Source organism: Erithacus rubecula, assembly GCF_903797595.1.
Source record: "Erithacus rubecula genome assembly, chromosome: 14".
Taxonomy (NCBI): domain Eukaryota; kingdom Metazoa; phylum Chordata; class Aves; order Passeriformes; family Muscicapidae; genus Erithacus; species Erithacus rubecula.
The window spans coordinates 4,138,744-4,161,097 of record NC_136666.1 but is presented as its reverse complement, the minus strand read 5'-3'; the positions used below and the strand labels follow the sequence as shown (position 1 = coordinate 4,161,097).

The window sequence follows — 22,354 nt, the reverse complement described above, 5'->3', positions numbered from 1 at the left end:
TGCCTATATGGGGTGAGAAATCACTGTGGCCCATCCAGCCGGTGCCTCAGCTGAGCCAAACCTGGTTGTGACTCACCTGTGTGGGACACAGACACGCACCCACTTGGTAAACCACGTGTCTAGAAAAGGAGTGCTTTGTCTGGTGCCAGCAGAGGAGTGAAGTCAGCACCTGCCCAGCCCAAGGCCTGGGGTGCCAGGGGCTCACCTTGCACGACGAGGCTGCCCTGCGCGGTGCGGCGCACGCGCGTGCCCGGCTTGTTGGCGGCGCACACGTAGATGCCAGAATGCTGCACTGTCAGGTCTGAGATCATGAGGTTTCCTGTGCCCAGCACCTGGATCCCCTCCACGCCGATGGGGCGGCCGTCTGAAAGAAGGGGAGAAGGACAAGAGTCACCTGCTGCACCTCTGGGTGAAGTTCTCCAGGGCACAGCCCTCAGTGAGGTCCAATCTAAGAACTTATGGAGTGCTGCCATGTTCTGCTACTGCCATTTGCAATTAAAGACAATGGCATTTAGATGATGCTCTTATCAGAACTGCCTTCTGCAGAAACCAGATCCTTATTTACATGATTGCCCAAAATCATTCTTTGTTGCTGCTTAAAAACCCGAAGTACCACCAAAGGAAAAGTGTTCAGATTAAGACGAAGCACCAAGAGCACAGTTCAACAGAGTGGCTAAACCAAGCTAAATCATAGCTTCTCTGAACCATTGCCTGGGTTCTTGCATTAGAATGAGCAGGGATCCAATCAGCTCAATAGCCTATTTCCAGGATTCAGGAAGAAGTCTAGCCAGCCTACTGCATGCAGTGCTTTCCTGATGCACTTTCCCAGCCACCAGCAATTTATGACCTGCAGATTACCTGACCCAGAAGTTACACCACTTTACCTGATAACCCTTGATGGATTTTTGTGACTTCTGAAAATAGCAGAACCCTGGATTTTTGATTCCTTAGTCCTTGAACACACACTAGCTCAGGGCTCAGGTCCAGCCTCCGAGCTGGTAGTTAGATCTCCTTTACTCCGGCTTGGAATGGCAACTGAAAAGGGCTGCCCCCACCCTGAGTGCTGGATATGAGGCATGTAAAATAGATCTGTATCAGGAAATTCACTTTTTTCCTGTTTTCTCTGGAAAATTCTCAGCCAGCTTTAATTACAATGTGTTTCATTAGTATCAGGCTATTGCTTTCTATTGTTTCATTGATTTGTGTTTTAAGACACTGTCTGACAAAGGCAGCTCTAAATCAGGCCTAGCACATGTCAGGGTGTCTGAGCAGAGGCAAGGCAGGGGTGAAGTTTCACTGGAGGAGCAGTTAAAGGGAGCACACTTTCATCACACAGGAATCAGAAATTTAGTTCTCTCAAGTTTGCTCATGGAGGAGTTTAAAGAAGCTACAGAAACCAGAGAAGCAAAAACCAGCTCTGGTGATGTCCCCACCTGAACTCCCCATGAGACTTCCATACTCATGTGTTCCACTACAGTAGAAGAGCCTGGTGTGGTGCTCCAAAGTCTGTGCCATAATCTTGTCAGGAGTTTCACACTCCAACACAGACAGCATGCAGGGCCAGCTAAAACTTACCCTGCAATCATATGCTTTAGATTTAATATCATCCTTTGCATAAATAAAAAATATCAGAGAATTTGGGTCATTCATAACCATCAGATTCTGGAACAGATTGGTAAAACTCCTGCTCCTCCAAGGACTGCAGATAGATCTCTGCTTACCTGTGGAACTCCATGGGCTGCAGAGGCACAGCTGCCCCACCATGGGCTGCACCCCAGCCTGCAGGGGAATCTCTGCTCTGGCACGGGGAGCAGTTCCTGCCCTCCTTCTGCACCAACCTTGGGGTCTGCAGGGCTGTTACACTTATATGTTTTCACTCCTCTCTCCAGCTGCAATTTGCTCTTGTGCAATAACTTTTTTCTCTTCTTAAATTTGTTATGCCAGAGGTACTACCAACCACTACTGATGGGGTTGGCCTTGGGCACTGGTGGGCCCATCTTGAAACCAGCTGGAATTGGCTCCATTGGATATGAGGAAGCTCCCAGTAACTCCTCACTAAAGCCATCCCTGTAGCCCCCACACTACCAAAACCTTGTCATGCAAACCCAATACAACCATAGGAGGGAGGGATCCCATGTCATATTCCAGGCAGCATCCTGCTAGGAAACATCAGCAAAGCATGGACTGAGAGCTACAAAAGCACTTCCCAAACCTATCTCCTGCCATGTTCTACAGGTTTTTCAGGAAATTTTGAAGCTTAAAGGTTTCATTGCTTCATTAGACAGGAAATGCCAGACCTCTTCATTATTTGCATTGAGAAGAAAAATGCTCAGGTCTTTTAGAGAGAGAAAAACAATGTCATTAAAGGAGCACACTGCTGGCCAAGCCACCGTCGCAGTAAATGGCTCAGTCATAAAAAGGACAGTAAAACATGACCTGTCCCACATTTAATGAGCAATAACAAGGAACCATTCCTTCCAAACAGCATTTGAACTGAAGTGTAAAGAGGTCTGAATTAAATCCAAATTAAACTTGATTTCATCTTTTAAATTAGACCTTTCAGAAGTCTGTATTTACAATAGGTGTAAAAATCAAATCTCTCTTTTGAGGGAGGGATGGGCCCAGTGAAAGATGCAAAGTGGTCATACCTGGACCTTTCACCACATCACTGCCTTGAGAAATAACACGGAAATGTGACATGAATGTCAGCAGTTTTACTGTATTATTTATAACGTGCTCCATCATTTAAGCATGCAAAGACAGCCTGCAGCAGGTGCTCCCCCTCCCCAGTCCAAATACCAGCATCAATTATGCCCTCAGTTATCTCTCCAGCTATTAGGAGTCTGGTGGTCTGAGGAAACATCTCCTGTCCACGCATCTTTCATTTCCCTGGAGAACAAAGCCCTCCAAGCTCTGAAGCCCAAATGGATCTGGCATTTGTATCAGTGTAGCCACCTCTAACATCAGCAAACACCACTATGTCTCATCATCTCTCACTCAACTCCTCCCTTTCCAAAAGCACTGAAAAGAGCTTCTACAGAAACATCTCTACTTTCCCAGTCTGTTCCATCCTTTTCACTCTTCTGTGCCTCACCCAACCTGAGCCATCCTGCAGTCAGCTAGAAGGTCTTCAGCTAATATCTAGTCCAACTTAGCAATACTGACAACACATATAAATAATACAGAGTGTTTACACAAGAAATTCCTTGCATCCTGAAAGCTCAGCACTTTGCAGAACTGCCGTGCTGAGGGACTGATGTCTCACACCTGCTTTGCAAAGGTTGCTATTTATTTTAACCCTGTTTTCTTTACATGGAGAACTGAAGAATGATTTGGATCAGGCAATCCAAACCCTGTAAATCTACCTTCCTGGCATAACCTGCCACCACAAAGTCATCTCTTCATAGAGGAGATCTGAAAGATTCTAACATTCAATCAAAATCTACCCTCTTTCAGCTTAAAGCCATTCCCACCTTGTCCTACCACTGCACACTCTTGCAAGAAGTCCCCCTCCAGCCTTCCTTTAGGCACTCCCAGGCTCCCCATGGGGGTGAAGTCTGGATGAAAGACGCCTGTGGTTTGGGAGTTGCATTATTTGTTTTTCCAAGGTGTGTGTGATGCTTTCTGGAGCCCATTCTCCGCCTGCTAACCGAGTGATTGGCACACCAGCACCAATTACGGAGCCCCTTAAAACGTGCCAGGCGATATGAATATGCAACAACACCAACGCCTTTTATAAGTAGCAAGTAGAAAGAAAGTAACAACTTTCTAATGTTGATCATTTAGGTCTTTTGTGAATTCTTTGTATTGTGTCATAGTAGCCTTCCACTTTTTAGACACATGGGTCTCCTGCTCCTGAGGACACTGGGCACTGTGGATTAGCATATTTAGAGTACATTGCAACAGTTGACTATTCAGTATGTGAAGTGGTGAAATTTACTCTATTATTTCTAAACACTTACGAGAACGGTGCTCCTGTCAACCAGTCAGCCATCTATTGCAAGCTTCTGTGTCCAATAAGTTACCAATTAATTGGCTCCTACAATTGTTGTATAGTTTACTTCTTGAATGGCTCCCTCTTTAGTAATTTCCTTCCCATTGTGCGGCCCTTTCTGACAACTTCTGTATAACGCTATCAGATAATCACTGTCCTTTCTTTCTCGCCTCACTTTTCTGTATCTCTCTAAATAGTTTATTATTCTGCTTTGGTACCCTTTATGGAGGCCAGCTCAGTGGCCTGTCAGTTAAAGGGTAAGGATACATTAAAATCGTCCTTCATTCAAAAGGCTTTGCAGTAAGTGCCCAGGATATTCATTTGTGCACACATACAGGTCCAAGCCTGAAGTGTGTAGCTCTGAAAGGAAAAGCTCTATCTTCCCTGAACAAACCCTTAATGATTTTACATCTCTCTCAGAGCCTGCTCTCTAATGAATGTTGACATTTCATGCACGGCGAGACACAGGAATTCTGTTTGTGGTCAGGGGCTACAACATATTCCCAAAGAAATTAAATTCAAAATTGATTGTGTGACACTCAAAAACTGGCCCAGAATTTGAATGATTTCCTTCAAGCAAAATATAGCTGCCTTTCCCACTGAAAACCAGCCAGGTTTTAGCAAAGCCAAAGCAAGAAGTGCAAATGGTGTTTATGGCTTGCTTTCCCCTGTACCAGAAAGCTGTGAAAGCAAAATTGTTCTTTTGCTCCTTTTTGACAGAAGAAATGCCACAATGTCAAAACTGTGAGCAAAGGGGCTCAGAGAGACTTTCCAAAAAGGCAACGTGCCCTGTGCAAAGTCCCAGCACAACAGTAATATCACAGCTCTTCCTTACTTCTACAAGTAAAGAAAGATGCTCACACAGAATTGACTTTTTTTTGCTTAAATTAAGCCATCCCTATTGCTAAATCAGCTGCATCTCTCTAAGACTTTGCGACTGTGGATTTTTTTATTTCTGAAAAAGGATTAAAAGTGATTATTTTCCTAAGTTGAGTGAGTTATCTGTAGCAGGAACTTCAGGAAGACGACCTTCACATGGAGGCAGCCAGAGATGACAGATTCTCTGAGGACCTCTCTGTCCAGCACAAACCCCTCTCCTTCCTCATGATCACACAGAAAAGGAGACATGAAAGCACTTCTGAAATGGCTACAAAGAGATGACAAACCCTCCAAGTCATCAGAGAGCCCCTGCACCACACTGCTGTCAGGATCACTGTCATCTTAAATGAGACCTTGTGATGCTTTGGACAGGAAACATTCCTGCTGAAGGGGAGGGAAAATAACAGGATCTGTTTCCTTTCCAGTAGCTCTGATTCTGCTGCTGTGCTGAGGGTATTTATTTTTAGTGGAAGGCAATACTGAGCTCAGACCATCCAGACAAACATCACACGGTGCTATTACATCTTCATTATTGCACTGCTCTATAGAGACAAGTGTTTTGAAGAAGGTAATAAGCACTTATAATTAAGGCAATTATAAAGTAGTTTATTATAGTTGAGCACTAACATAGAGCTGCCTTGTGTCCAAGAGAACCAAACCAGTGATACAGAGTATCTGGGGAATTTTTAAAACAGCATCAATCTGATGGTTATGGCTCCGGAGACAAAAATACCAGTTAGTGGCATAAAAAGACTGATTTTACAAGCCACTAGAGGATGCAAGGAGGGAAAACATGGAAAAAATGTGCAACTGATATTGGATGCAAGTCCTCATTCCCTGGCAGGCAGCTCTGGAGCGGGAAGCCACCCTGCCCATGAGCTGATCCCAACCCTTGGAGAGCCATGGGGGTGGAGTCCCACATCCAGCACAGCAGCATGAGACAGAACTATCCCTGTTTGTCCTTCACAGCCACCTCGGGAGACACCAGGAGATGAGCATCCCAAAAATGATGTGACCTCGAGGACCACAAGATCTTGGGAAATCCTAACTGAACCCAACCCCACTGTGCACACGGGCAGAGTTACAAGATCGGGGAGATAAAACAAAATCCATCAGCTCTTCACTCAGCACAGGTTTCTGTAGGGCAGTGGAAGTGTTGCTCTGAGCAAAACAGTTTCTAAGCTATCATCACAAAGTTAGAACCTAAAATAAACCTTAGAGAAACACAGCCCTTTGCTCTTCCTCCCTTGCATGATGCCATCAGACACTGCCTCTGGTTTCCATGCTGATTTAAAAACATATCACGGACCCCAGCAGCAAGCATTTGTTTTTTCAGGGCTTCAGACACACTACTTTAAACACTCTCTCCCCCTTAAAATTGTTTTAAAACTCCCTGAACAGGCAGCAAATTTCTTTCAAGTCTGTTTTTATGTGAAAGATGTGTTTGTGTATGATTTTGCTTCTCTAGGCCAACAGTGGTGATGTTTTTGATGCAGCAGCAGAAGATGCTGTCACTTGAGAAAAGATAAAATTATCACCTTTCAAGAAACATCTACAGGTTTAACCAACCCACTTCTCTAACAGCTGAAAACAGAATCTTGGCAGAGAGAAAAAACAAAGTGTAGACAAGAGGATAAAAAGCATTTCAAGCCTACAATTACCTTCTGTGGGAAGAGAGAGGGTGAATCAGTTGTTGTATAAAACAGTCAGCAGCACCTACCTATTTCCTACCTGATGGCTATGGAGAGGAGGAGGAGGAGGAAATCCCAGGGACCCCAGGCTTACCGAGGCGGCTCCAGGACACGATGGGCCGGGGGTTGCCGGTGGCGATGCACTCCAGCACCGCCGTCTGGTGCACCGTCAGCGTCAGGTTCTCCGGCCCCACCAGGATCATGGGGTCCTTGTACACGCTGGAGCGGGAGCCTGCAACGACAGCACCGTGCTCAGGAGGCTTCTGGCTGCCTCCTGCTTAAAGGGAACATCCAGGATTCAGGCATCCTCTAAGTGCATCTCTTCTAAGTACATATCCTCTTTCATTGGGAACTGTGAGGAGAAGGAGTAATGAGCTCAAACTGCAAGAGGGGAAGTTGAGGTTAGGTATTTGCAAGAGATTCTTCCCTGTTAGGGTGGTGGAGGCCCTGGCACAGGATGCCCAGAGAAGTTGTGGGTTCCATCCCTGGAAGTGTTCAAGGCCAAGCTGGACAGGACTCAGAGCAACCTGGGATGGTGGAAGGTGTCCCTGTCCGTGGCAGGGGGTGGAATGAGATGATCCTTAAGAGTCCTTCCAACCTAAACCATTCCAGGATTCTAAATTATGTGGCTGGTGTAACCCTCAATAAATCTGAGATGTACATGAAACAAAAGGAGCACAGTGTTTGTGTGACAGTCACACTGAACATGTTTAAAGTGTGCACTGATTATCCCTGGGGAAAACCCCCAAACCAATGAACCAGCCACAAACAGCCCTGTTAACACTTGGATATCAGCAGCATAAAGCAGGAACTGCAGAGAAGATGTGCGTGGTATATAAGGAAAACACAACATGCAAGACAGCAGGAACGCAAATAAATGAAGGAGTTGCTTTATCTTTCAGCATTTTGAGCCATAAAGTGATCTACACAGACCACAATGCCTAACTGTCTCTGTGAGCATACTCTCTTGCTGCTGGTGTCAGTTACTCCAAAAGACCTGTCCTGGGACAAGGAGTGATGGAGTAACAGCCCCTGACTCCTGCTGAGGACCTTTCTGAGAGGAAACTCCTCTGATGACTGCACACCACCTTTTCCTACCATGTTCCTGCAGGGAAAGGATGCACCCCATTGCACTGATATAACTGTGAAATGTTTGCTGTTCAGGATACAGTCACTAATCCTTTAGTTGCACTACAGTAGCACCAAGTGGCAGCAACCAAGAATAAGATGGATGTACACACCCATAATAGAACAATATCCTGGCACATGGACCCTGGACACTAGACAGGCACAAGAAAAGCAAAAGAAAACATATTTCATTTAACAGAACGATAGCATGGGACAAAAACATCATCCTGTATAATGCATACCATAGCTGAACCCACATCTCCTAAGTCCCTAAGAAGTGCCTTATCCCTGGGCCAAATGTCCCTGCAGCCTTTAGTCCCATTTGTTGGAAGCAGAAGAGGAGGAAACACAAGAGATATTCTCAGTTCTCCATCTGTAAAGAGGAACATTGAAAATCTCTGCATTAGTCTTTCTCCCTGTCTCTGATGAGAGCTGGGTTATACTCCAGAAATGGTGAGGTCAAAGCAGTGCTTAAGGGATTCCATCAATCTTACAGCTGCTGGTGAAAAAAAGCTCTGTACACCTGCAAAGAGAAATACCTGGGCTGGTCATCTGGGCCCAAGCAGGAGTGTGGCACAGGGAGGGCTGGGGAGCAAAGCCATAGGGACCAACCCTCACTGACTCCTGTGAGGGTTTGAACTTTCCAATGTTCAGAAGGCTCATTACAGAGAACCGATCCACGAAAATCTACCTAGAGGGGCTTTTCCCCAAGAAAAACAATTTGTTCCTGCATTTTTGAGTGTTACCCTTCCACAGCAGCTCAGGGGCTGGAATCAGGGCATAGTAGGGGGATTCCACAGTGGTCCAAGGGCAAGCACAGATCAGAGCAGCTCGTTTGTTAATTGTTCCTATGGGGGCAAAGCAGGGAGCGATAAAGCGACTCAGAGCTTGTGTGTAAATGGGCAAAATCCAAGAAAAATCGCCGTGTCAGTGTGACTTAAGAGCTGACTTTCTCACTAAATGCATTTCACTGCAAGCCATAAAATGCAGATTTTTTGATGAGAACCAGAATGTACAATAAATTCATATGACCGGCTGGTTAACCCCAAGAGATCTGAAAAACAATACCTTCCCCTCAGTACCTCGGAGTGCCTTTAAAAGCCATGTAGATTTATTGTTCTGAATCACAATACTAAATGTTCACGCTTAGAATAATACGGTATTATCAGCGTATTATACAGCGATTTCAATATTTCAAAACACGGGGAAACAAAATGAATTGTCCAAGGTCATCCAAGAATATCAGCAGATGGGAGCCAAGCTCAAAGCAGAATTTATAAAATACACTACTTTGACAATAAAACATTAAAAAATCACATTCTTTGATTTCTACTCTGTCTTAAATGGACATTCAGGTTTTTGAGTGTGGATTCAGCTCCCTAAGTTAGGGCAAATGATGTCCCAACTCTGGAAGTGGCATTTCCACCACTGCTTATCTTTTCCTGCAAAGACCATGGAATGGTTCCGTAGCTTTGCTGCTGAGCACACCTCCCACTGTAGTGACAGCTCCAGGGCCAGCAGGGACTGGGACACAGCAGTCACACAAAGGGACCAACCACGTCCCAACATCAAGGAGGAGGTTTCCTTCTTTAACCAGACTAGGCCTTTGATGCAGGATCAAGAATGAGGAAGTGACAAAATGAGGGACTCGTGGCAGGCGAGTGCTGCGGGAGCTCAACAGGGTTCAGAGCAGCGCAGGGATTTATCCTGAAAGGGGAAAGGCTCTAATGATGCCCCTGGTCCCCAGGGATTCCTCCAGTAGCAGTCACAGTGAGGATGGGGAGGTCCCCAGCACTGCCAGCAGTGACAGGCACTCCAGCAGGGACAGGATGTTGATCAAAGGGCCAGCAGGAGAGAGCCGCAGCTCACACTGGAAAGGTGTCAGTGCAGAGAGGCAGGCAGCCCCTGGGGAGCAGCTCCGCTGAGCAGGCACTTGAAAATAATCAATCAGCAGCACGGGAAGACATCTCTGTGCTGCTCACTGCCGGCAGCCCCGCCAGCCAGAGCAGGGAGAGTGCTGAGAAAGGCTCCTGCACCCCCACAGCCAGCCTCCTCCTCCTCTCCTGCAGGGCTGTGGCAGTGCCCTGCAGGGCACAGGCTTCCAGAGCCCATTCTTACCCTCTCCCGCCTCCCTCCAGCCAGGGCTTGGATTGGAAACCTCAGGGAAGCAGACCTGGTGCTTCTCTGTGGGTGAAGCAATGGCTGAAGCTGTTGCCTTGCTGGGAAAAGTGGGAGTTCTCCTGCCATCATGAAGAGCAGAGAGATCATTTCCTTCACCATGACACAAGAGGGAGGTGATACAAAAGATTTGCAAGAATTCTGCTTACCCCATCATGTCTAACACTATGTGCACAGCAGCACTCATGTTAGCTCAGTGTTTACTGACACAACATCCATACCAGCAAAACAATGCCCCTTGCACCTCTGTGGCTCACCACAGCTCTGCTGCTGTGCCAAAACCCAGGGTGCACACGCTAACACATACCTGCTGCCCTGATCGAACAGATATCTGTGTTTTCTTAGCAAACATCACAGAGCACAAACCTTTTCCATGGAGGTTTAACCCAGTACAATGAGTTTTCCATGCAAATGTCCAGTAGTGCAGGCACTGAAGCATGGTCCAAACTCTCAAACAAACACACATGGTGCCTGTACTCATCATCCAACTGCTTTAAGGAGAAGAAAAAAACCACGAATGTTTCGCAGACAGGAAACTTGGAAAATATCTGTCTGCAATGAGGGATGGTCAGATGAGAACAACTAGAGCTTTCTGCCCTGCGAGAAATAATAACTCAGGCCAGTAAACTGACACTAAGAACTTCACCACATCGATAATTTACTGTTCTTTTTTTCCCTCTACGTGGCTCCTGTTTGCATAGAACAAGCAAACAGGTAAGTAACAGGGAGCCAAAGCTTCCAGGTCTTTTAGAACCAGTTCACTTGCTTTCTTTCCCCATCAGAGTTGACATACACAGCATCACTCCTGCCTTGGCTTCACCCCATTTCACACATGCTGCTTTTTTACAGTCAGCAGAGGATAATATGACACTTGGTACAGGTGCTAAGTCTCTGCTCCAGAACCACTGGCCAGGTAGTGTTTTGGAGGGCGATGGGAAGCTGTGAGATGTGACTGTGCTGGAATGCCTCCAGCTTCTCCTACCAGCAATTATGTGTACAGGAGAATCACAGCTCAAGGGAAAGACCTTTGGCTGCATGTAAGAAAGAACTCAGAAACACCCACTCAACCCTCTCTGGGCTTCCCTTGCCTGTTATCTCCAAAGATGCAATCTCCATTTCCACAGGGAATCTGGGATGTCCCACACCGGAGGAGGTCTTAACAAATAACAATCCAAAACAAGGAAGGTGTTATGGCTGGACAGAGGAATGCCTCTCAGGCCTCTCAGCCTGAAGCTCTCTTAAACTGTCCTGGTCCAGAACAGCAGTGGGAAGAAGACAGGAAGGCAGCCAGGAGAGCACAGCTGGCACTAACCTGACACAGTGAGCCGGGCCTCCCTGCTGAACTTCACATTAGCAATATTGGTGGCAACACAGTGAAATATGCCACTGTCTTCTGCCCTTAGTCCTGTTATCTGGAGAACCCCCTTGGGAAGCAGTGTGTACCTGTGGAAGAGAAAACAGAATCAAAAGCTTGCAAAGCAGGACACGATGTGACAGCAGGCTGCACACCCATCCAGGCGAGGCAGGCTGGCTCCCTGCATCCCAGTGCAGAGGTGCCAATACCACCCAGAGGTCAACACCCCTTTAGGCTGAGCCCATGCCTGCTTCTACATCAGTTCTTACTTTTTTTTTTTTTTTTTTGATACTTGAGCCTCTGGTCTTCTTTTACAGGAGGGTAAAAGAAAATAATTTATCTCCTGATGCATCCTTGAGAAATGGCGATTTTTGCTGGAAGGCTACAAAATAGATGCTTCCTATTTAACCTGCAGAAAAGCTCCAGCAGTGCATTTGCATGTGAAGACAGCTGACATTGGAGTTACCATGATGTGGAAATTATCACTCATCAGCTGAAGTACAGTGCCCACGGACAGGCATCAGAAACCTGTACTCCACACTTCCCACTCCAGGTCCAGGACTCAAATCTTATGACCTTAAAACCTCAGATGCACAAAAAGGTACATTTAAAATAAATATTGAGCAGGCAAATGTAAACATCAATAAATATTTTATATCTTTAAAACACAGGCACATTTAAATCATGCTACATACACACATATATGTACACATACATTACAGGTTGCTTGGCAACCACTTGTTTAAATTGGCTGGTAGTAAGTCATTACAGTGTGATGAGTTAATAAGCCATTTCCGTCCGGAAGATGAAGCATATCTCTCTCCATATCAGCATATGGTTAAGTGCCTATAACCTGCTCCCCGTGCAGGTCCCAAACGTGCGGCTCCGTGTCGGTGGCAGCACGACAGCAATCAGTTTTACACGGCCCGGAGTTGATTGCAATCTCTCTGGGACTTTAAAATGCCCATTGTTTTGGATCAATTATACTACAAGAAGCCTTCATTTTTGTTAACAATCTGCCCACAGCATTAGAAGATTCAATTCCAAAGCTATTATTCTGCCTTCAAAGCCTCCAAGTGCAAGACTTGGCATACAAATTTATATACACTTTATACGCAGAAATGCACCAAGCGTGATTAATGCAGAAATCCAATTCAGTTAGAGAAGCAACTCTCATCACCCAGGCTCTGGTGTCAGAGATTAATCTACTGAGCTGACAATAAAAAACTTCCCCAGTAACTTTACTCCTACAAAAAAACAAATCTCTTCAAAATCAGAAGATGAACATAGGGAAACTGTTCTTGGGCCACATCCTCCAGAGCTTGGGCAAACTGCCTTCCCCAGAGGAGAAGCAGCAGGAACGAGCAGAGCTTGGACTTTTCTGGGTTGGAGAAAAGTCCTGGCTTCTTAATTCTTGGAGCTTCTCAGTCTTGGGGTTCCTCGGCCCTAGGGTTCCCCAGCCTTGGAGAAAAGAAGTCCTGGACACATTTAAATCCTTGCCACATTCCTGACCATCTCCACAACTGTGTCCCTGGGCTCAAATGGAAAGCATCAATGATGCATGAAGGATTTCAGGGGGAACTTCACCTCTCCTGCAACATCTCACTGGGATGCCACAAAGCATCAGCACAGTTCTCCACTCTTTACTTCTGCTGATGCCACCTCGGATCAGTGGTTCTGCTCTACCACTTCCCCAGTTCAGCACCTGTATGAGTAAGAAGTCTTCAGGGGAGATCAAGTTTAACAAATCAACCCTGTGCTATGCTAAAAAAAGCTCAGCTGAAAAATGCAAGGAAAAACAAAACCTGACAGTTGCAGTTTTCCACAGCAGATTTCGGCCTCTTGGGTCCTTCTACTGTAAGTTCACTGCCACTCTGAGAAGGTCAGGCATTGTTCCAGCCCTCGTGTTTTCTCCTGCTGCCAAAGAACCCAAGCACACTCTGCTGCAGAACTGACATTTTTAAGAATAGAGGCTTTCAGGAAAATCCTTACAGCTTCCTGGTTTGGCCTATTCCCAAGGCAGGGCCGTCAGTGGTGCTGGAGGTGTGCTGTGAGCGATTGTGTCCCAGCCTGGCCGAGCAGCTCCCGAGCTGCAGCTGGGGCTGCGGCCCTGGGCACGCGTTTCCTGCACCTGTCCCAGGAGCAAACCCTGCCCAGGGACGCTTCCGACACGGAGGGAGCAGCCTGTCAAACACAGGAAGCGCCGACGTGCCGCTCCTGGCCCAGCCTGGGAAGGGAGGCAGCTGGAGTTTCTCTTTAGGAGATTGTTTGGGAAATGGCAGCTCAGGGTGCTGCAGCAAGCTCTCTGCAGAGCTCCCCAGTTGCCACACACGAGGGATTCCACCTGGGAATAGCAGCCACAGTGTAATTTGGCACTTGCAAGAGTCCAGGACCCATATGCACGATGCTACGTCATGGATGTGCCTCAGAAAGAGTTCCACAAAATGGAGCCATGGAGGGTTGAAGGATGCCAAAGCTACCCAGCTCTTTGAGGCCTGCTGGGCAGGTCTCCAGGCTGGAAAATAAACCTGGAGCAGGGCTGAACAGAGATGGTCAATGCAAGCCTTTCAAAATCAGCTAATTGCTTTATCTACCTCTCCTGGGAAATGCCAGTACTACTACAAGTATTTGGGCAAAAGGACAACCAAACCAGAAAAGTCACAACACAGTAAACAATAAAGTCTTCCATGGTGGAAACACTGGCCAAGACCCCCTAACCCAGGTTAGTTGTGCCTGAGCACAACTGTGAAAGCAAAAGGAAGTCTGGCCATCTTTTCCCACCTGGAGAAAGGCCAGCAGCACGTGGCTGGGACACGTCCTACCTTTCGTTGTCTGTGTTGACTGGCATGCTGTTCTTATGCCACAGGATGACTGGCTCAGGCAGGCCATGGATCTGGCACTGGAATCTTGCTACCCCGCCCTCCTCCACCACTGCATTCTGAGGGTGGATGTGGAAGTCAGACATTGCTGGTAGACAAAAAGAGAGACAAAATTTTTCACATGTTAAGGAAGATCCAACAACTGGAAGCTGTAAGCAACTTCACATGACCTAGAAAGACACTCTCATTTCCCACAGAATGAACATGGGACTGTAATGTAATGTAAGAGCAGAAGTCTAACTTGCAGACACAAACAAAGACTAGTGGGAAGTTCTTGCATCCCACCTGCCTCTGGGCATTCAATCATTGAACTTTGGCTTAACCAGGAGACTTTGCTCCAAGACCCTCATGGTCCTCAGCAAGGTCTGCCAGAGCAGTGAGAAACACAGACATAGCACTGACACTTATGAGAGGTCATTCCCAGTAGCTTCAGTGGTCTTTGGATCCTAGTCCACATAAAAAGAGAGATGGATTCTTTCTGTTGCCATCAATGTCAATATTTGGGGAGCAAAAGGATTTAGCCAAAAGAAAGGGCAGCTGCCAAGAGCTCGGCAAAATGAGGCTTTTGGGGCTGGGACCACCCGACAGCAAATGATGAACCCCAACATGCCAGGCAAGGTGAATAGAAACATAGAAACAGACCAGCCTGTTCCAGCAAGCCACAGCTGTAACCACCGTGCAGAAACACTCTGGCATGCTGTTAGAGCCACATAAATAATACTGTAATTATTACTATTAATTAATTGGAAGGTGCTGCCTGTTGACTCCTCAATAAACATATTCAAAGCTAATAAACATCCCAGTGGTTATTGAGCTCATGATTCATTTAAAGTGCTGCATCCACAGGAAGGTCTCTCCCATTACCATACAAAACAAACTCCAAGAGAACCCCCTACTCTGCTGCCCCAGCCCAGTGACACCCCCCTCCCCAGCAAGAAAGCCTCGACCCCTTTTACGTGCATCAAGTGCAATGACTGTGGGTCTGCTAAGGAACAAGCTGCCTGTGTGTCAGGGCAGCTTAATCACTCATCTGCAAACTGCAGTTGGGCTCAGGCAGATGGGAGATGGCCATTAGCAATCATACATTAAATATGTGTTGCATTAACCTGCGCTGCTCCCGCAACCACCGCTCTCAACCCGCTGATGGCAGATTTGTTAAGCTGATGGAGCAACACGGAGCAAAGCCCCAGTCCTGCACAGCTGTAGGGTTGGGAAGGTTTTGTAGGTATGAGGGTGGGATGGGCAGACAGCCCCACGTCGAGAGCCAGACCAGGGAGCGGCTGCACAATGTTCCAGCCAGATGGGGACACACCAGCACAAGGTGAAAGATCACAGAAAATTGTATTTCTCTTTCCCAAGATAAAAGCCAATGCAATTATCCTCTCTGGTATAGGATGAAGCCCAATGGTGCAACGGCAATTTACCCAATTCATATAGATTTACTCTTGAAATGACACTCATCATGGCCCAGAGCACTCAGACATGGAAAGGAGCACAAAGGCTGCTAGGAGGTCTCCCACACCAGGTGATGCCCTTTTCAAGGTGGCAAGGGATGCTTCAAAAGATTGGGGATCCACAGGTGCCTGCAGCAGAAGAGCTCAAGGGAGCCTTCAGAACATTTCAAGGCTGGAAACCCAGACTAGGGTGAACATTTTTGCAAAGCCAAATCTTATGGACCCTCACCAGGAAATTAATCCAAGAATTATTGAGAATTACACAAAGCTCCCTAAGAAATTTTTTTAAAAAGCAGGGATTCAGATGCCTGCAAGAAAATTCCTTTCAAATGTACAAATGCTCAGCACTGAGGTTTTTTGGTGGCTGACAAGGTTGATAAAAGAGGGAGGTGTGAATGAGAACAGCCCTGGCACGGACTTCGCTCTGCTGGCTAGAGAATTCATTGCCATTCCTTTATTTCAATAATATCACCTCTTATAGGTAAAACTGCAGCAATAACCTCTACTCTTAAAGACACCAGTATTAATATTTATCATGAATAAAACATGGCAAGTTATAAATAATTCAGTTATGAGGATGTTAAGTAAAATATTACTCTTCAACGACACTATAATGTGGCTTTGAAGCACAGTTTTATGTTAAATGCCTAGGAAACACTGTGACCCTTGCCAAGACCAGCTGGTTTGCAGAAGATGCATTAAAAATTCATGCACTGAGGTACAAAATGCTATTTTTAAAACAGGTTTACGAGTTTATTTACAGTTGCAGAGACAAAAGACTTTTGGAGCATCTCCTGTAAAACAGCAAGAAAACTTCAATGGGAGTGATTAGTGGGTTTTTAGCCTGGGAATAAATCACCAGGGAGAAGGAGAGCAGAGGGATAGGAGCTCAACTTCTTCACAGGGCATTGCCTGGAGGGGCTCAATCTCTGCTGACCCATGTGAGGTTTTTATATATGTCCCAACTGGCTGTAACAAACTCATGCTGCAGAGTGCTTGCTCCTGATTGTCACTTGCCTCCCCGTGGCAAGCAGCAGGACTCTGTTAGCAGCCGGGTGCTTTTGTTCCAGCCGCCAAGGAGGAGAGCTGCACGTCAGCCCGGGTGGGGTTGGCCAGCAGCCAGGGAGCTGCAGCTCATTTCTATGCTAATGGCCATAATAATTTTAAAAATAAATACATGCAATCACAATATTCACCCGCGAGCTCCTAAGAGGGGAGGCACTCACTAATCCATCCGCCAGCGGTCTCTGCCATCCAGCAGTGCAGCATCCATGTGCCAGTGGAGGAACTGCTGCTGCCCCAGGCCTTTTTTACCATCATCAGAGGGGTGAGTGCCACCCTGTTCCCATTAAACTTCCCTCTGCTATTTCCTTGTGACATCAAGCCATAAAAACAGCATAAATCACATGCACACTCATTGCTCCACACTAATTCTCCAACCTGTGATGTCTCAATGCTTCTGCTATCATCCCACCTGGATTTTGGCTGTGGTACACAGCGACTGCCACAGGGCAGGGAAAGACAAAATTAGGGCTCACAGCAGACAGGGAATGGTCCTGGCAGCCCTTTGACACTGCAGGCATGGTGGAGCTGCTCCAAAAAATGTTGGCCAATTCAGATTGAATGCTGACTGTCTACAGGCACATGGACACATGAAGCAGAGTTCCTCTTCTTCTCTCCTTCCCCTGTCTTATATAACTAAGGACCTTAACTAGGATGATGCTGGATCACAGGCAAGGCTCTTCCATAAAGAAACCCCCATGCTTGGGATTGCCCACTGAACTGCCAGTGGGATTCAGTCCCTGAGGGCATGTCCTATGGACACAGGTGAGCAGCAACCCTTAACCTCATCCATATTCATGGAGGATTCCTTCTGGGGACTCCTCTAATCAAATCATAAGCACTTTCTCCATCCCAACAGGACTGGTGGAAAGGCCAATGGAATAAAAATGAAAATAGCTATTGAGTGAAATTTTCTCTACTCCATAAAAAACTAAATTGAAACCATTAGTGGCCAATCCTTTTTTGCTCAGTGCAGCATTAGTGCTAAGCCAGAGATTGACCTAGATTTGATATAGAAAAAGAAAACACTAACTTGGTATGTCAAAGCAAATCCCAGGCCTTTAGAGTCATTAAAACACAAACATTGTGTAGTCATAAGGAGAGGAGGAAGATTTGAAAGGTTCAGTGCCAAACATGGTGTTAGGAGAGCTTTTGGGAAGGCCAACTAGTTCTGCAATCAAATTGCCTCTTGATTTTAAATTACTCAGAGGGAAACAGAGACCCAGGCTGGCTCTGGCACAAGACAATGCTGGGGAGGAGTGAGCATCCACACCACCACAGATGCCACACAGTCCACAAATACCAGCCACACGTGAAGATCATTTCTTCACATTTCTGTCTCCACCAACCTGTTGAATTCAGACCTTTTCCAATGTAGGCATGTGGTTAAAATGCCTCACAGTTGACACAGTATAAGGAACAAGACTTCTATGGGGATGTGCCTCCAGTACACAGGCTTCCAGATGCTCCTACCAAGGAGGGTAGGCTTTGTTACCTCTGTCACAACTGAGGAAGGTGAATTCTGGGAGGCAAATTATTTGCCCAGTGCAGAGAACAATCCATGGGCAAACTGAGCCCTTCCAAGATTGGCTCCATTCTGATGACAGTGAACTATTTTAATACTGAATTTCTCTACTTAATAATAAATTCAGGTCAGCAGAAGCCAGGGTTGTTTTTAATGAACATCATGCCAATTAATGCCTGAACCGCTCTCAAATCAGGCTGAGAGCTCCAGCAGAACCACCCTTCAATATCTGTGAGATTCATGGAGCACCCAACTCCTTTTCCTGAAAGCCACCAGTGCCAAGGTAAGCAGAGAGATTAAATTCTCAATTCTCTTGGTTTAAGAGACCTTCACCACTAAGTCAGCAACCTGCCAGGGAACATTCTCAAAGAAGTCAGCAGGTGAAGGCTCTGCAGACTCAGGCTCCTTATTTGTCCCCTCCACTCTGGAAATGGAGGATTTGCCAATGAGAAGGAGCTGGCACAGAAGATGGAGCGTGTGGACACCACGAATCCCATCCTCTCCTCTCTTCCCTCTGCCTCCAAAGAGCAACGTCTGTCCAAGCCTTTAAGAAAAAGACACTGAATCTTCTTTCTATACATTTTTTTTTTTTTAAAGATGCATTTTTATAAAGCTAGAAAGCAAGCCCAGGGCAGGCCAGCCCGGTGGCCAGTCCAGCTGCAGAGCAGGCTCTGTGCCTGCGTGTCTAATGATGCTATTGTGAGCTTGGTGCTGAGCTGCCCTGAGCCCAATTTGGAATGCAAGTTGCTTTGTGCATAGTGAAGCGTGAACAACAGCGCCGCCCATTTATCTATTTAATTCTCCAGGAGTAGCAGGAGCGGGGCCCTTCGCTCACATCTAAAGGGAAGAAAAATCGCCTTTCTCTCAGCTTTGGAAAGGGAGGGAAATATTAAAGAGCAGCCGTGCCTCTCCCAGCACAGAGGAAAATCCTCTCTGCCCCTGTCCACTAATCATAGCAAGGAAAATCCCAAATGTCTATTGTCCATGCTGAGCCTCAGATCTCAAAAGAATATGGGCTGCAAGACTCAGGAGAGTTTGAAATAAGGAAGACGTTTTAGAGGAATGTAGTTCCTTTAAGAGGAACCAAAACAGCTGGTGAGATAACAGGGAGGATGACCCACCTAGGTCTGTGCAGAGGTAAAGGGAAATGGTGAGTCCTGAACACTTTTTATTTGGAATATTTGCAAACAAGTGCTTATTGCTCTTTTCCTTTGGCCGTTGATTTCTTCCCCTGGAGCTGACAGGATGGCTTAGAGCATGAATGGAGGATGGTCCAGGCTCTGTTCTCTCTGCATTTTGCATACTCCTGTCTCTTGTTTTCACCAGCAATCAAAGCTGACTGGAAGAATTTAAAACAGGCTGAGAAGACAGCACATCATACATTCTTCTCTGGTTAAGGACCAAAGTCTCCACCTGGGGTGTTTTCTTCTCCTGTCCCAAGCTCCTGGGACTGGGATGAAAGGGAGACAACAGAGATAATGCCTCACAGTGGGATACAGCAGCTGCCCACAGGAGGGAACATGCAACAGATATTTTACAAGAGGAGCAGGGGGGGGAAATCTATTACCTTATGACTCAAGTCAACCAGGAGGCAAATTTCTGTCTAGTCTGGGACTGTGGCTTCTCAACTTTTTGCATAACACATGAGATGACTGTGAGCCAAATCCAGCTCAGGTCACCTCCCTGCTGCATGGCAATGAACAGCTCTGATGGACGCTACTGACCCATGATTTATTGTTGGTTTGCTGCTTTCAGAAGCAGAAAAAAGCACAAGCCCTGTAGGGGCTGCTTCCGTGCAGGGATGATAAATATCCTGTGAAAGTAATGAACACATCTTCACTGCATGCAGAGCAGGGGTCAGAGGGAACAACCTCAGGAGCCCCTGGTTGCTCTAGCTGTCCTGCACAAGCAAAGGAACCAGGAGGATGATGGGTTCTTCCTGAAAAGGTCCCTGTAGGGTGGCACCTGGACACCCTTTGAATGCCTGCACTGCAGCTCCACTCCTCTTCCTAAGGCTTGACTGAATGTGCTGCTCATTGTCAGGACACCCAACCACTCCTGCACAATCACAGGTATCTCCAAACCCATATTCCAGTCCTAGAGAACATTTAGTATAGCCACAATATTTATTATAGCTCACTTAGTGGAAAATTAACTATACCACCATCAGTTGTTAATGTAGGGGTACTCTCCTGTGAGTGGGAAAGATTTTTGATTGGATAAATGCAGCCTCTGCACCATGCATGGAAATAACAGGAGCCCTATGGCCCAAGGACTGTTTTATATTGTAGTATCTCACAATTTCTATAAAACTCACAAGATACTGCACCTCTGGAGAGAGACTGTCCCCACATTGTCCCAGTATAGAACATGAGGGAGTCATGTGGGAGTCCCCAACATTGAACAGCCCACCAGCCCTGTTTGTTTTAACTTAGGGGAACAGAGAGCACCAGGGGAGCAGCCAATGCCAATGCCTTGAGAGCATGTGGCCTTTGCCATGCTCTCCCTTGTGCAGCAGCACTGCCCAAATGCTGCCTGCTGAGACCCAAGACCTACTATAAAGTGGCTGTAGCCAGAAATTATCCCACCCTGGAAGTAAGAGCATTGTGCATTGGCACAAACACTCCCTCTGATGTGCAGCAAGCAACCAGGGCTGTCTGAGCACCCTCACACCTTTCCTGTAAAGTTACTGGTTATTTTAGGGATAGGCACAAAGCCCTACCCATGGTCACAACCAAAATCCAACATCTTCCCTCCCTTGAGTGCCAACAGCACACTCTACCCATGAGACTGCTCCTTATAAACCACTTTGAAAGATGCCATGGATCAAATTTCTCACTTCCCTCCCCGCTCAGAGCACATGGCAGCATCCCATCATGTTACCTGCTACACCAAGCAGCACAGCAGACAGCCCAGGGTGGTTATTCATCTTCCAGAACCCTCTTGTTTTGCAGGGGGATCAACTAATAAACAGCCCCTTTAGCGCTCTCAAATTGGTTTCAGGGAGAGAAGAAGTTTCTGGCGAAGAGGGAGGTATTGCTGGGAGAGACCTTTATCAGGGAGCTCTATTGCAGTAATTTTTCAAGATGAAATTGCTCTCTGGCTCATGACAGCATTTAGTGTATCCTGAGGCGACCATTTGTGAAGCCAAACCTGTGGTCCTGCTGCCCTGCTGCTGGAGGGAAGGGGGAGTATTAAATGCCATAAACAACTCTTAATTTGCCTGGGCAGACTGCATGGGCTGGGTGATTCTGCAGTGCAGGAAGGGGTTATTGTCAGCTGCACAGGGCTCCAGCACCAAGGGTGACGTTGGCCAGGCAACCCTGACTGCTGTGACACCTGCCCAGAGGTACAACTCACCACGAAGGGTTCCTGTGCTTTTGTGGGGTGACTTCTTAAGAAATCCCAGCATCACATGAGGCTCCCCCAGCCCAAAGTGGGGCTCCCCTCCAGCACCACAAGATGTCCCTCCCTGTTGCATTCACAGCAATGGCTTCTTCAGGACTTTCCTCTGAAGCACACATTCACTCTTTGCAAAATAGCGATGATTTATCCCACTCAAGTGCCTCTACAGACCCCTGAAGTAATAAGAAAATGAAGGGCAAGCTGTCCACAAGCCTCTGGGAAAGGCTGGCTCAGCAAGGGCAGAGTAAAGCATGCAGTAGGCTGCCAGCAGGCAGGTCTCTCCTGCCAGATTCCCATCCAGAGCTCCTCATGTTTTTCCTACTCTGACACACATAATTAAGACAAATTACATAGTTACCACTTTGATTTGTTGCACAATACTGATGTTTTCCATCCCTCTCCCAAATATTGATGGAGATAGTAAAAGAGGAAGCTCCCACACAGCTGGTTCTGGCCCTGGACCACTTTGTTTGCAGCCAACTCCTTCCAATATCGAGTGTGGATGGACGAGCAATCCTGCTTTTCATCAGCTTGGAGAGGCAGCGAGCCAAGCAACACGAGGTGTTATCCTCAGCAGCCCTCACAACACCTCTGGGTAGAAACATCCCTGCTCAGACCTTCCTGGGCAAAGTCAGCAGCTTCCCTGCTTTTTTGTGCTCACCAACGAGTGCACACTTTGTTTTGGCATCTCCAGAGGCACCGGTGGAATCCGTAAAGGTGAAGGCAAGGAAGCTTTTCATCACAACTGCCCACGGAAATGCCATCAGCCTCTCTTTCAGACAGGGAGCTGTCCTGATTTACAGGC

The 22,354-nt window shown here is 46.8% G+C and overlaps 1 protein-coding gene across 1 annotated transcript in view; it reads right to left on the bottom strand.

Annotated features, from left to right (window-relative positions):
• IGDCC3 (immunoglobulin superfamily DCC subclass member 3) overlaps positions 1-22,354 on the bottom strand; it is a 95,347-nt gene that overhangs the window by 24,494 nt on the left and 48,499 nt on the right. The window contains exons 3-6 of the mRNA XM_079317971.1: positions 14,047-14,191; positions 11,183-11,313; positions 6,659-6,796; positions 206-364 (exon numbers count right to left, since the gene is read on the bottom strand). Coding sequence (XP_079174097.1) covers positions 206-364; positions 6,659-6,796; positions 11,183-11,313; positions 14,047-14,191 — 573 coding nt within the window. The remainder of the gene's footprint in view (positions 1-205; positions 365-6,658; positions 6,797-11,182; positions 11,314-14,046; positions 14,192-22,354) is intronic.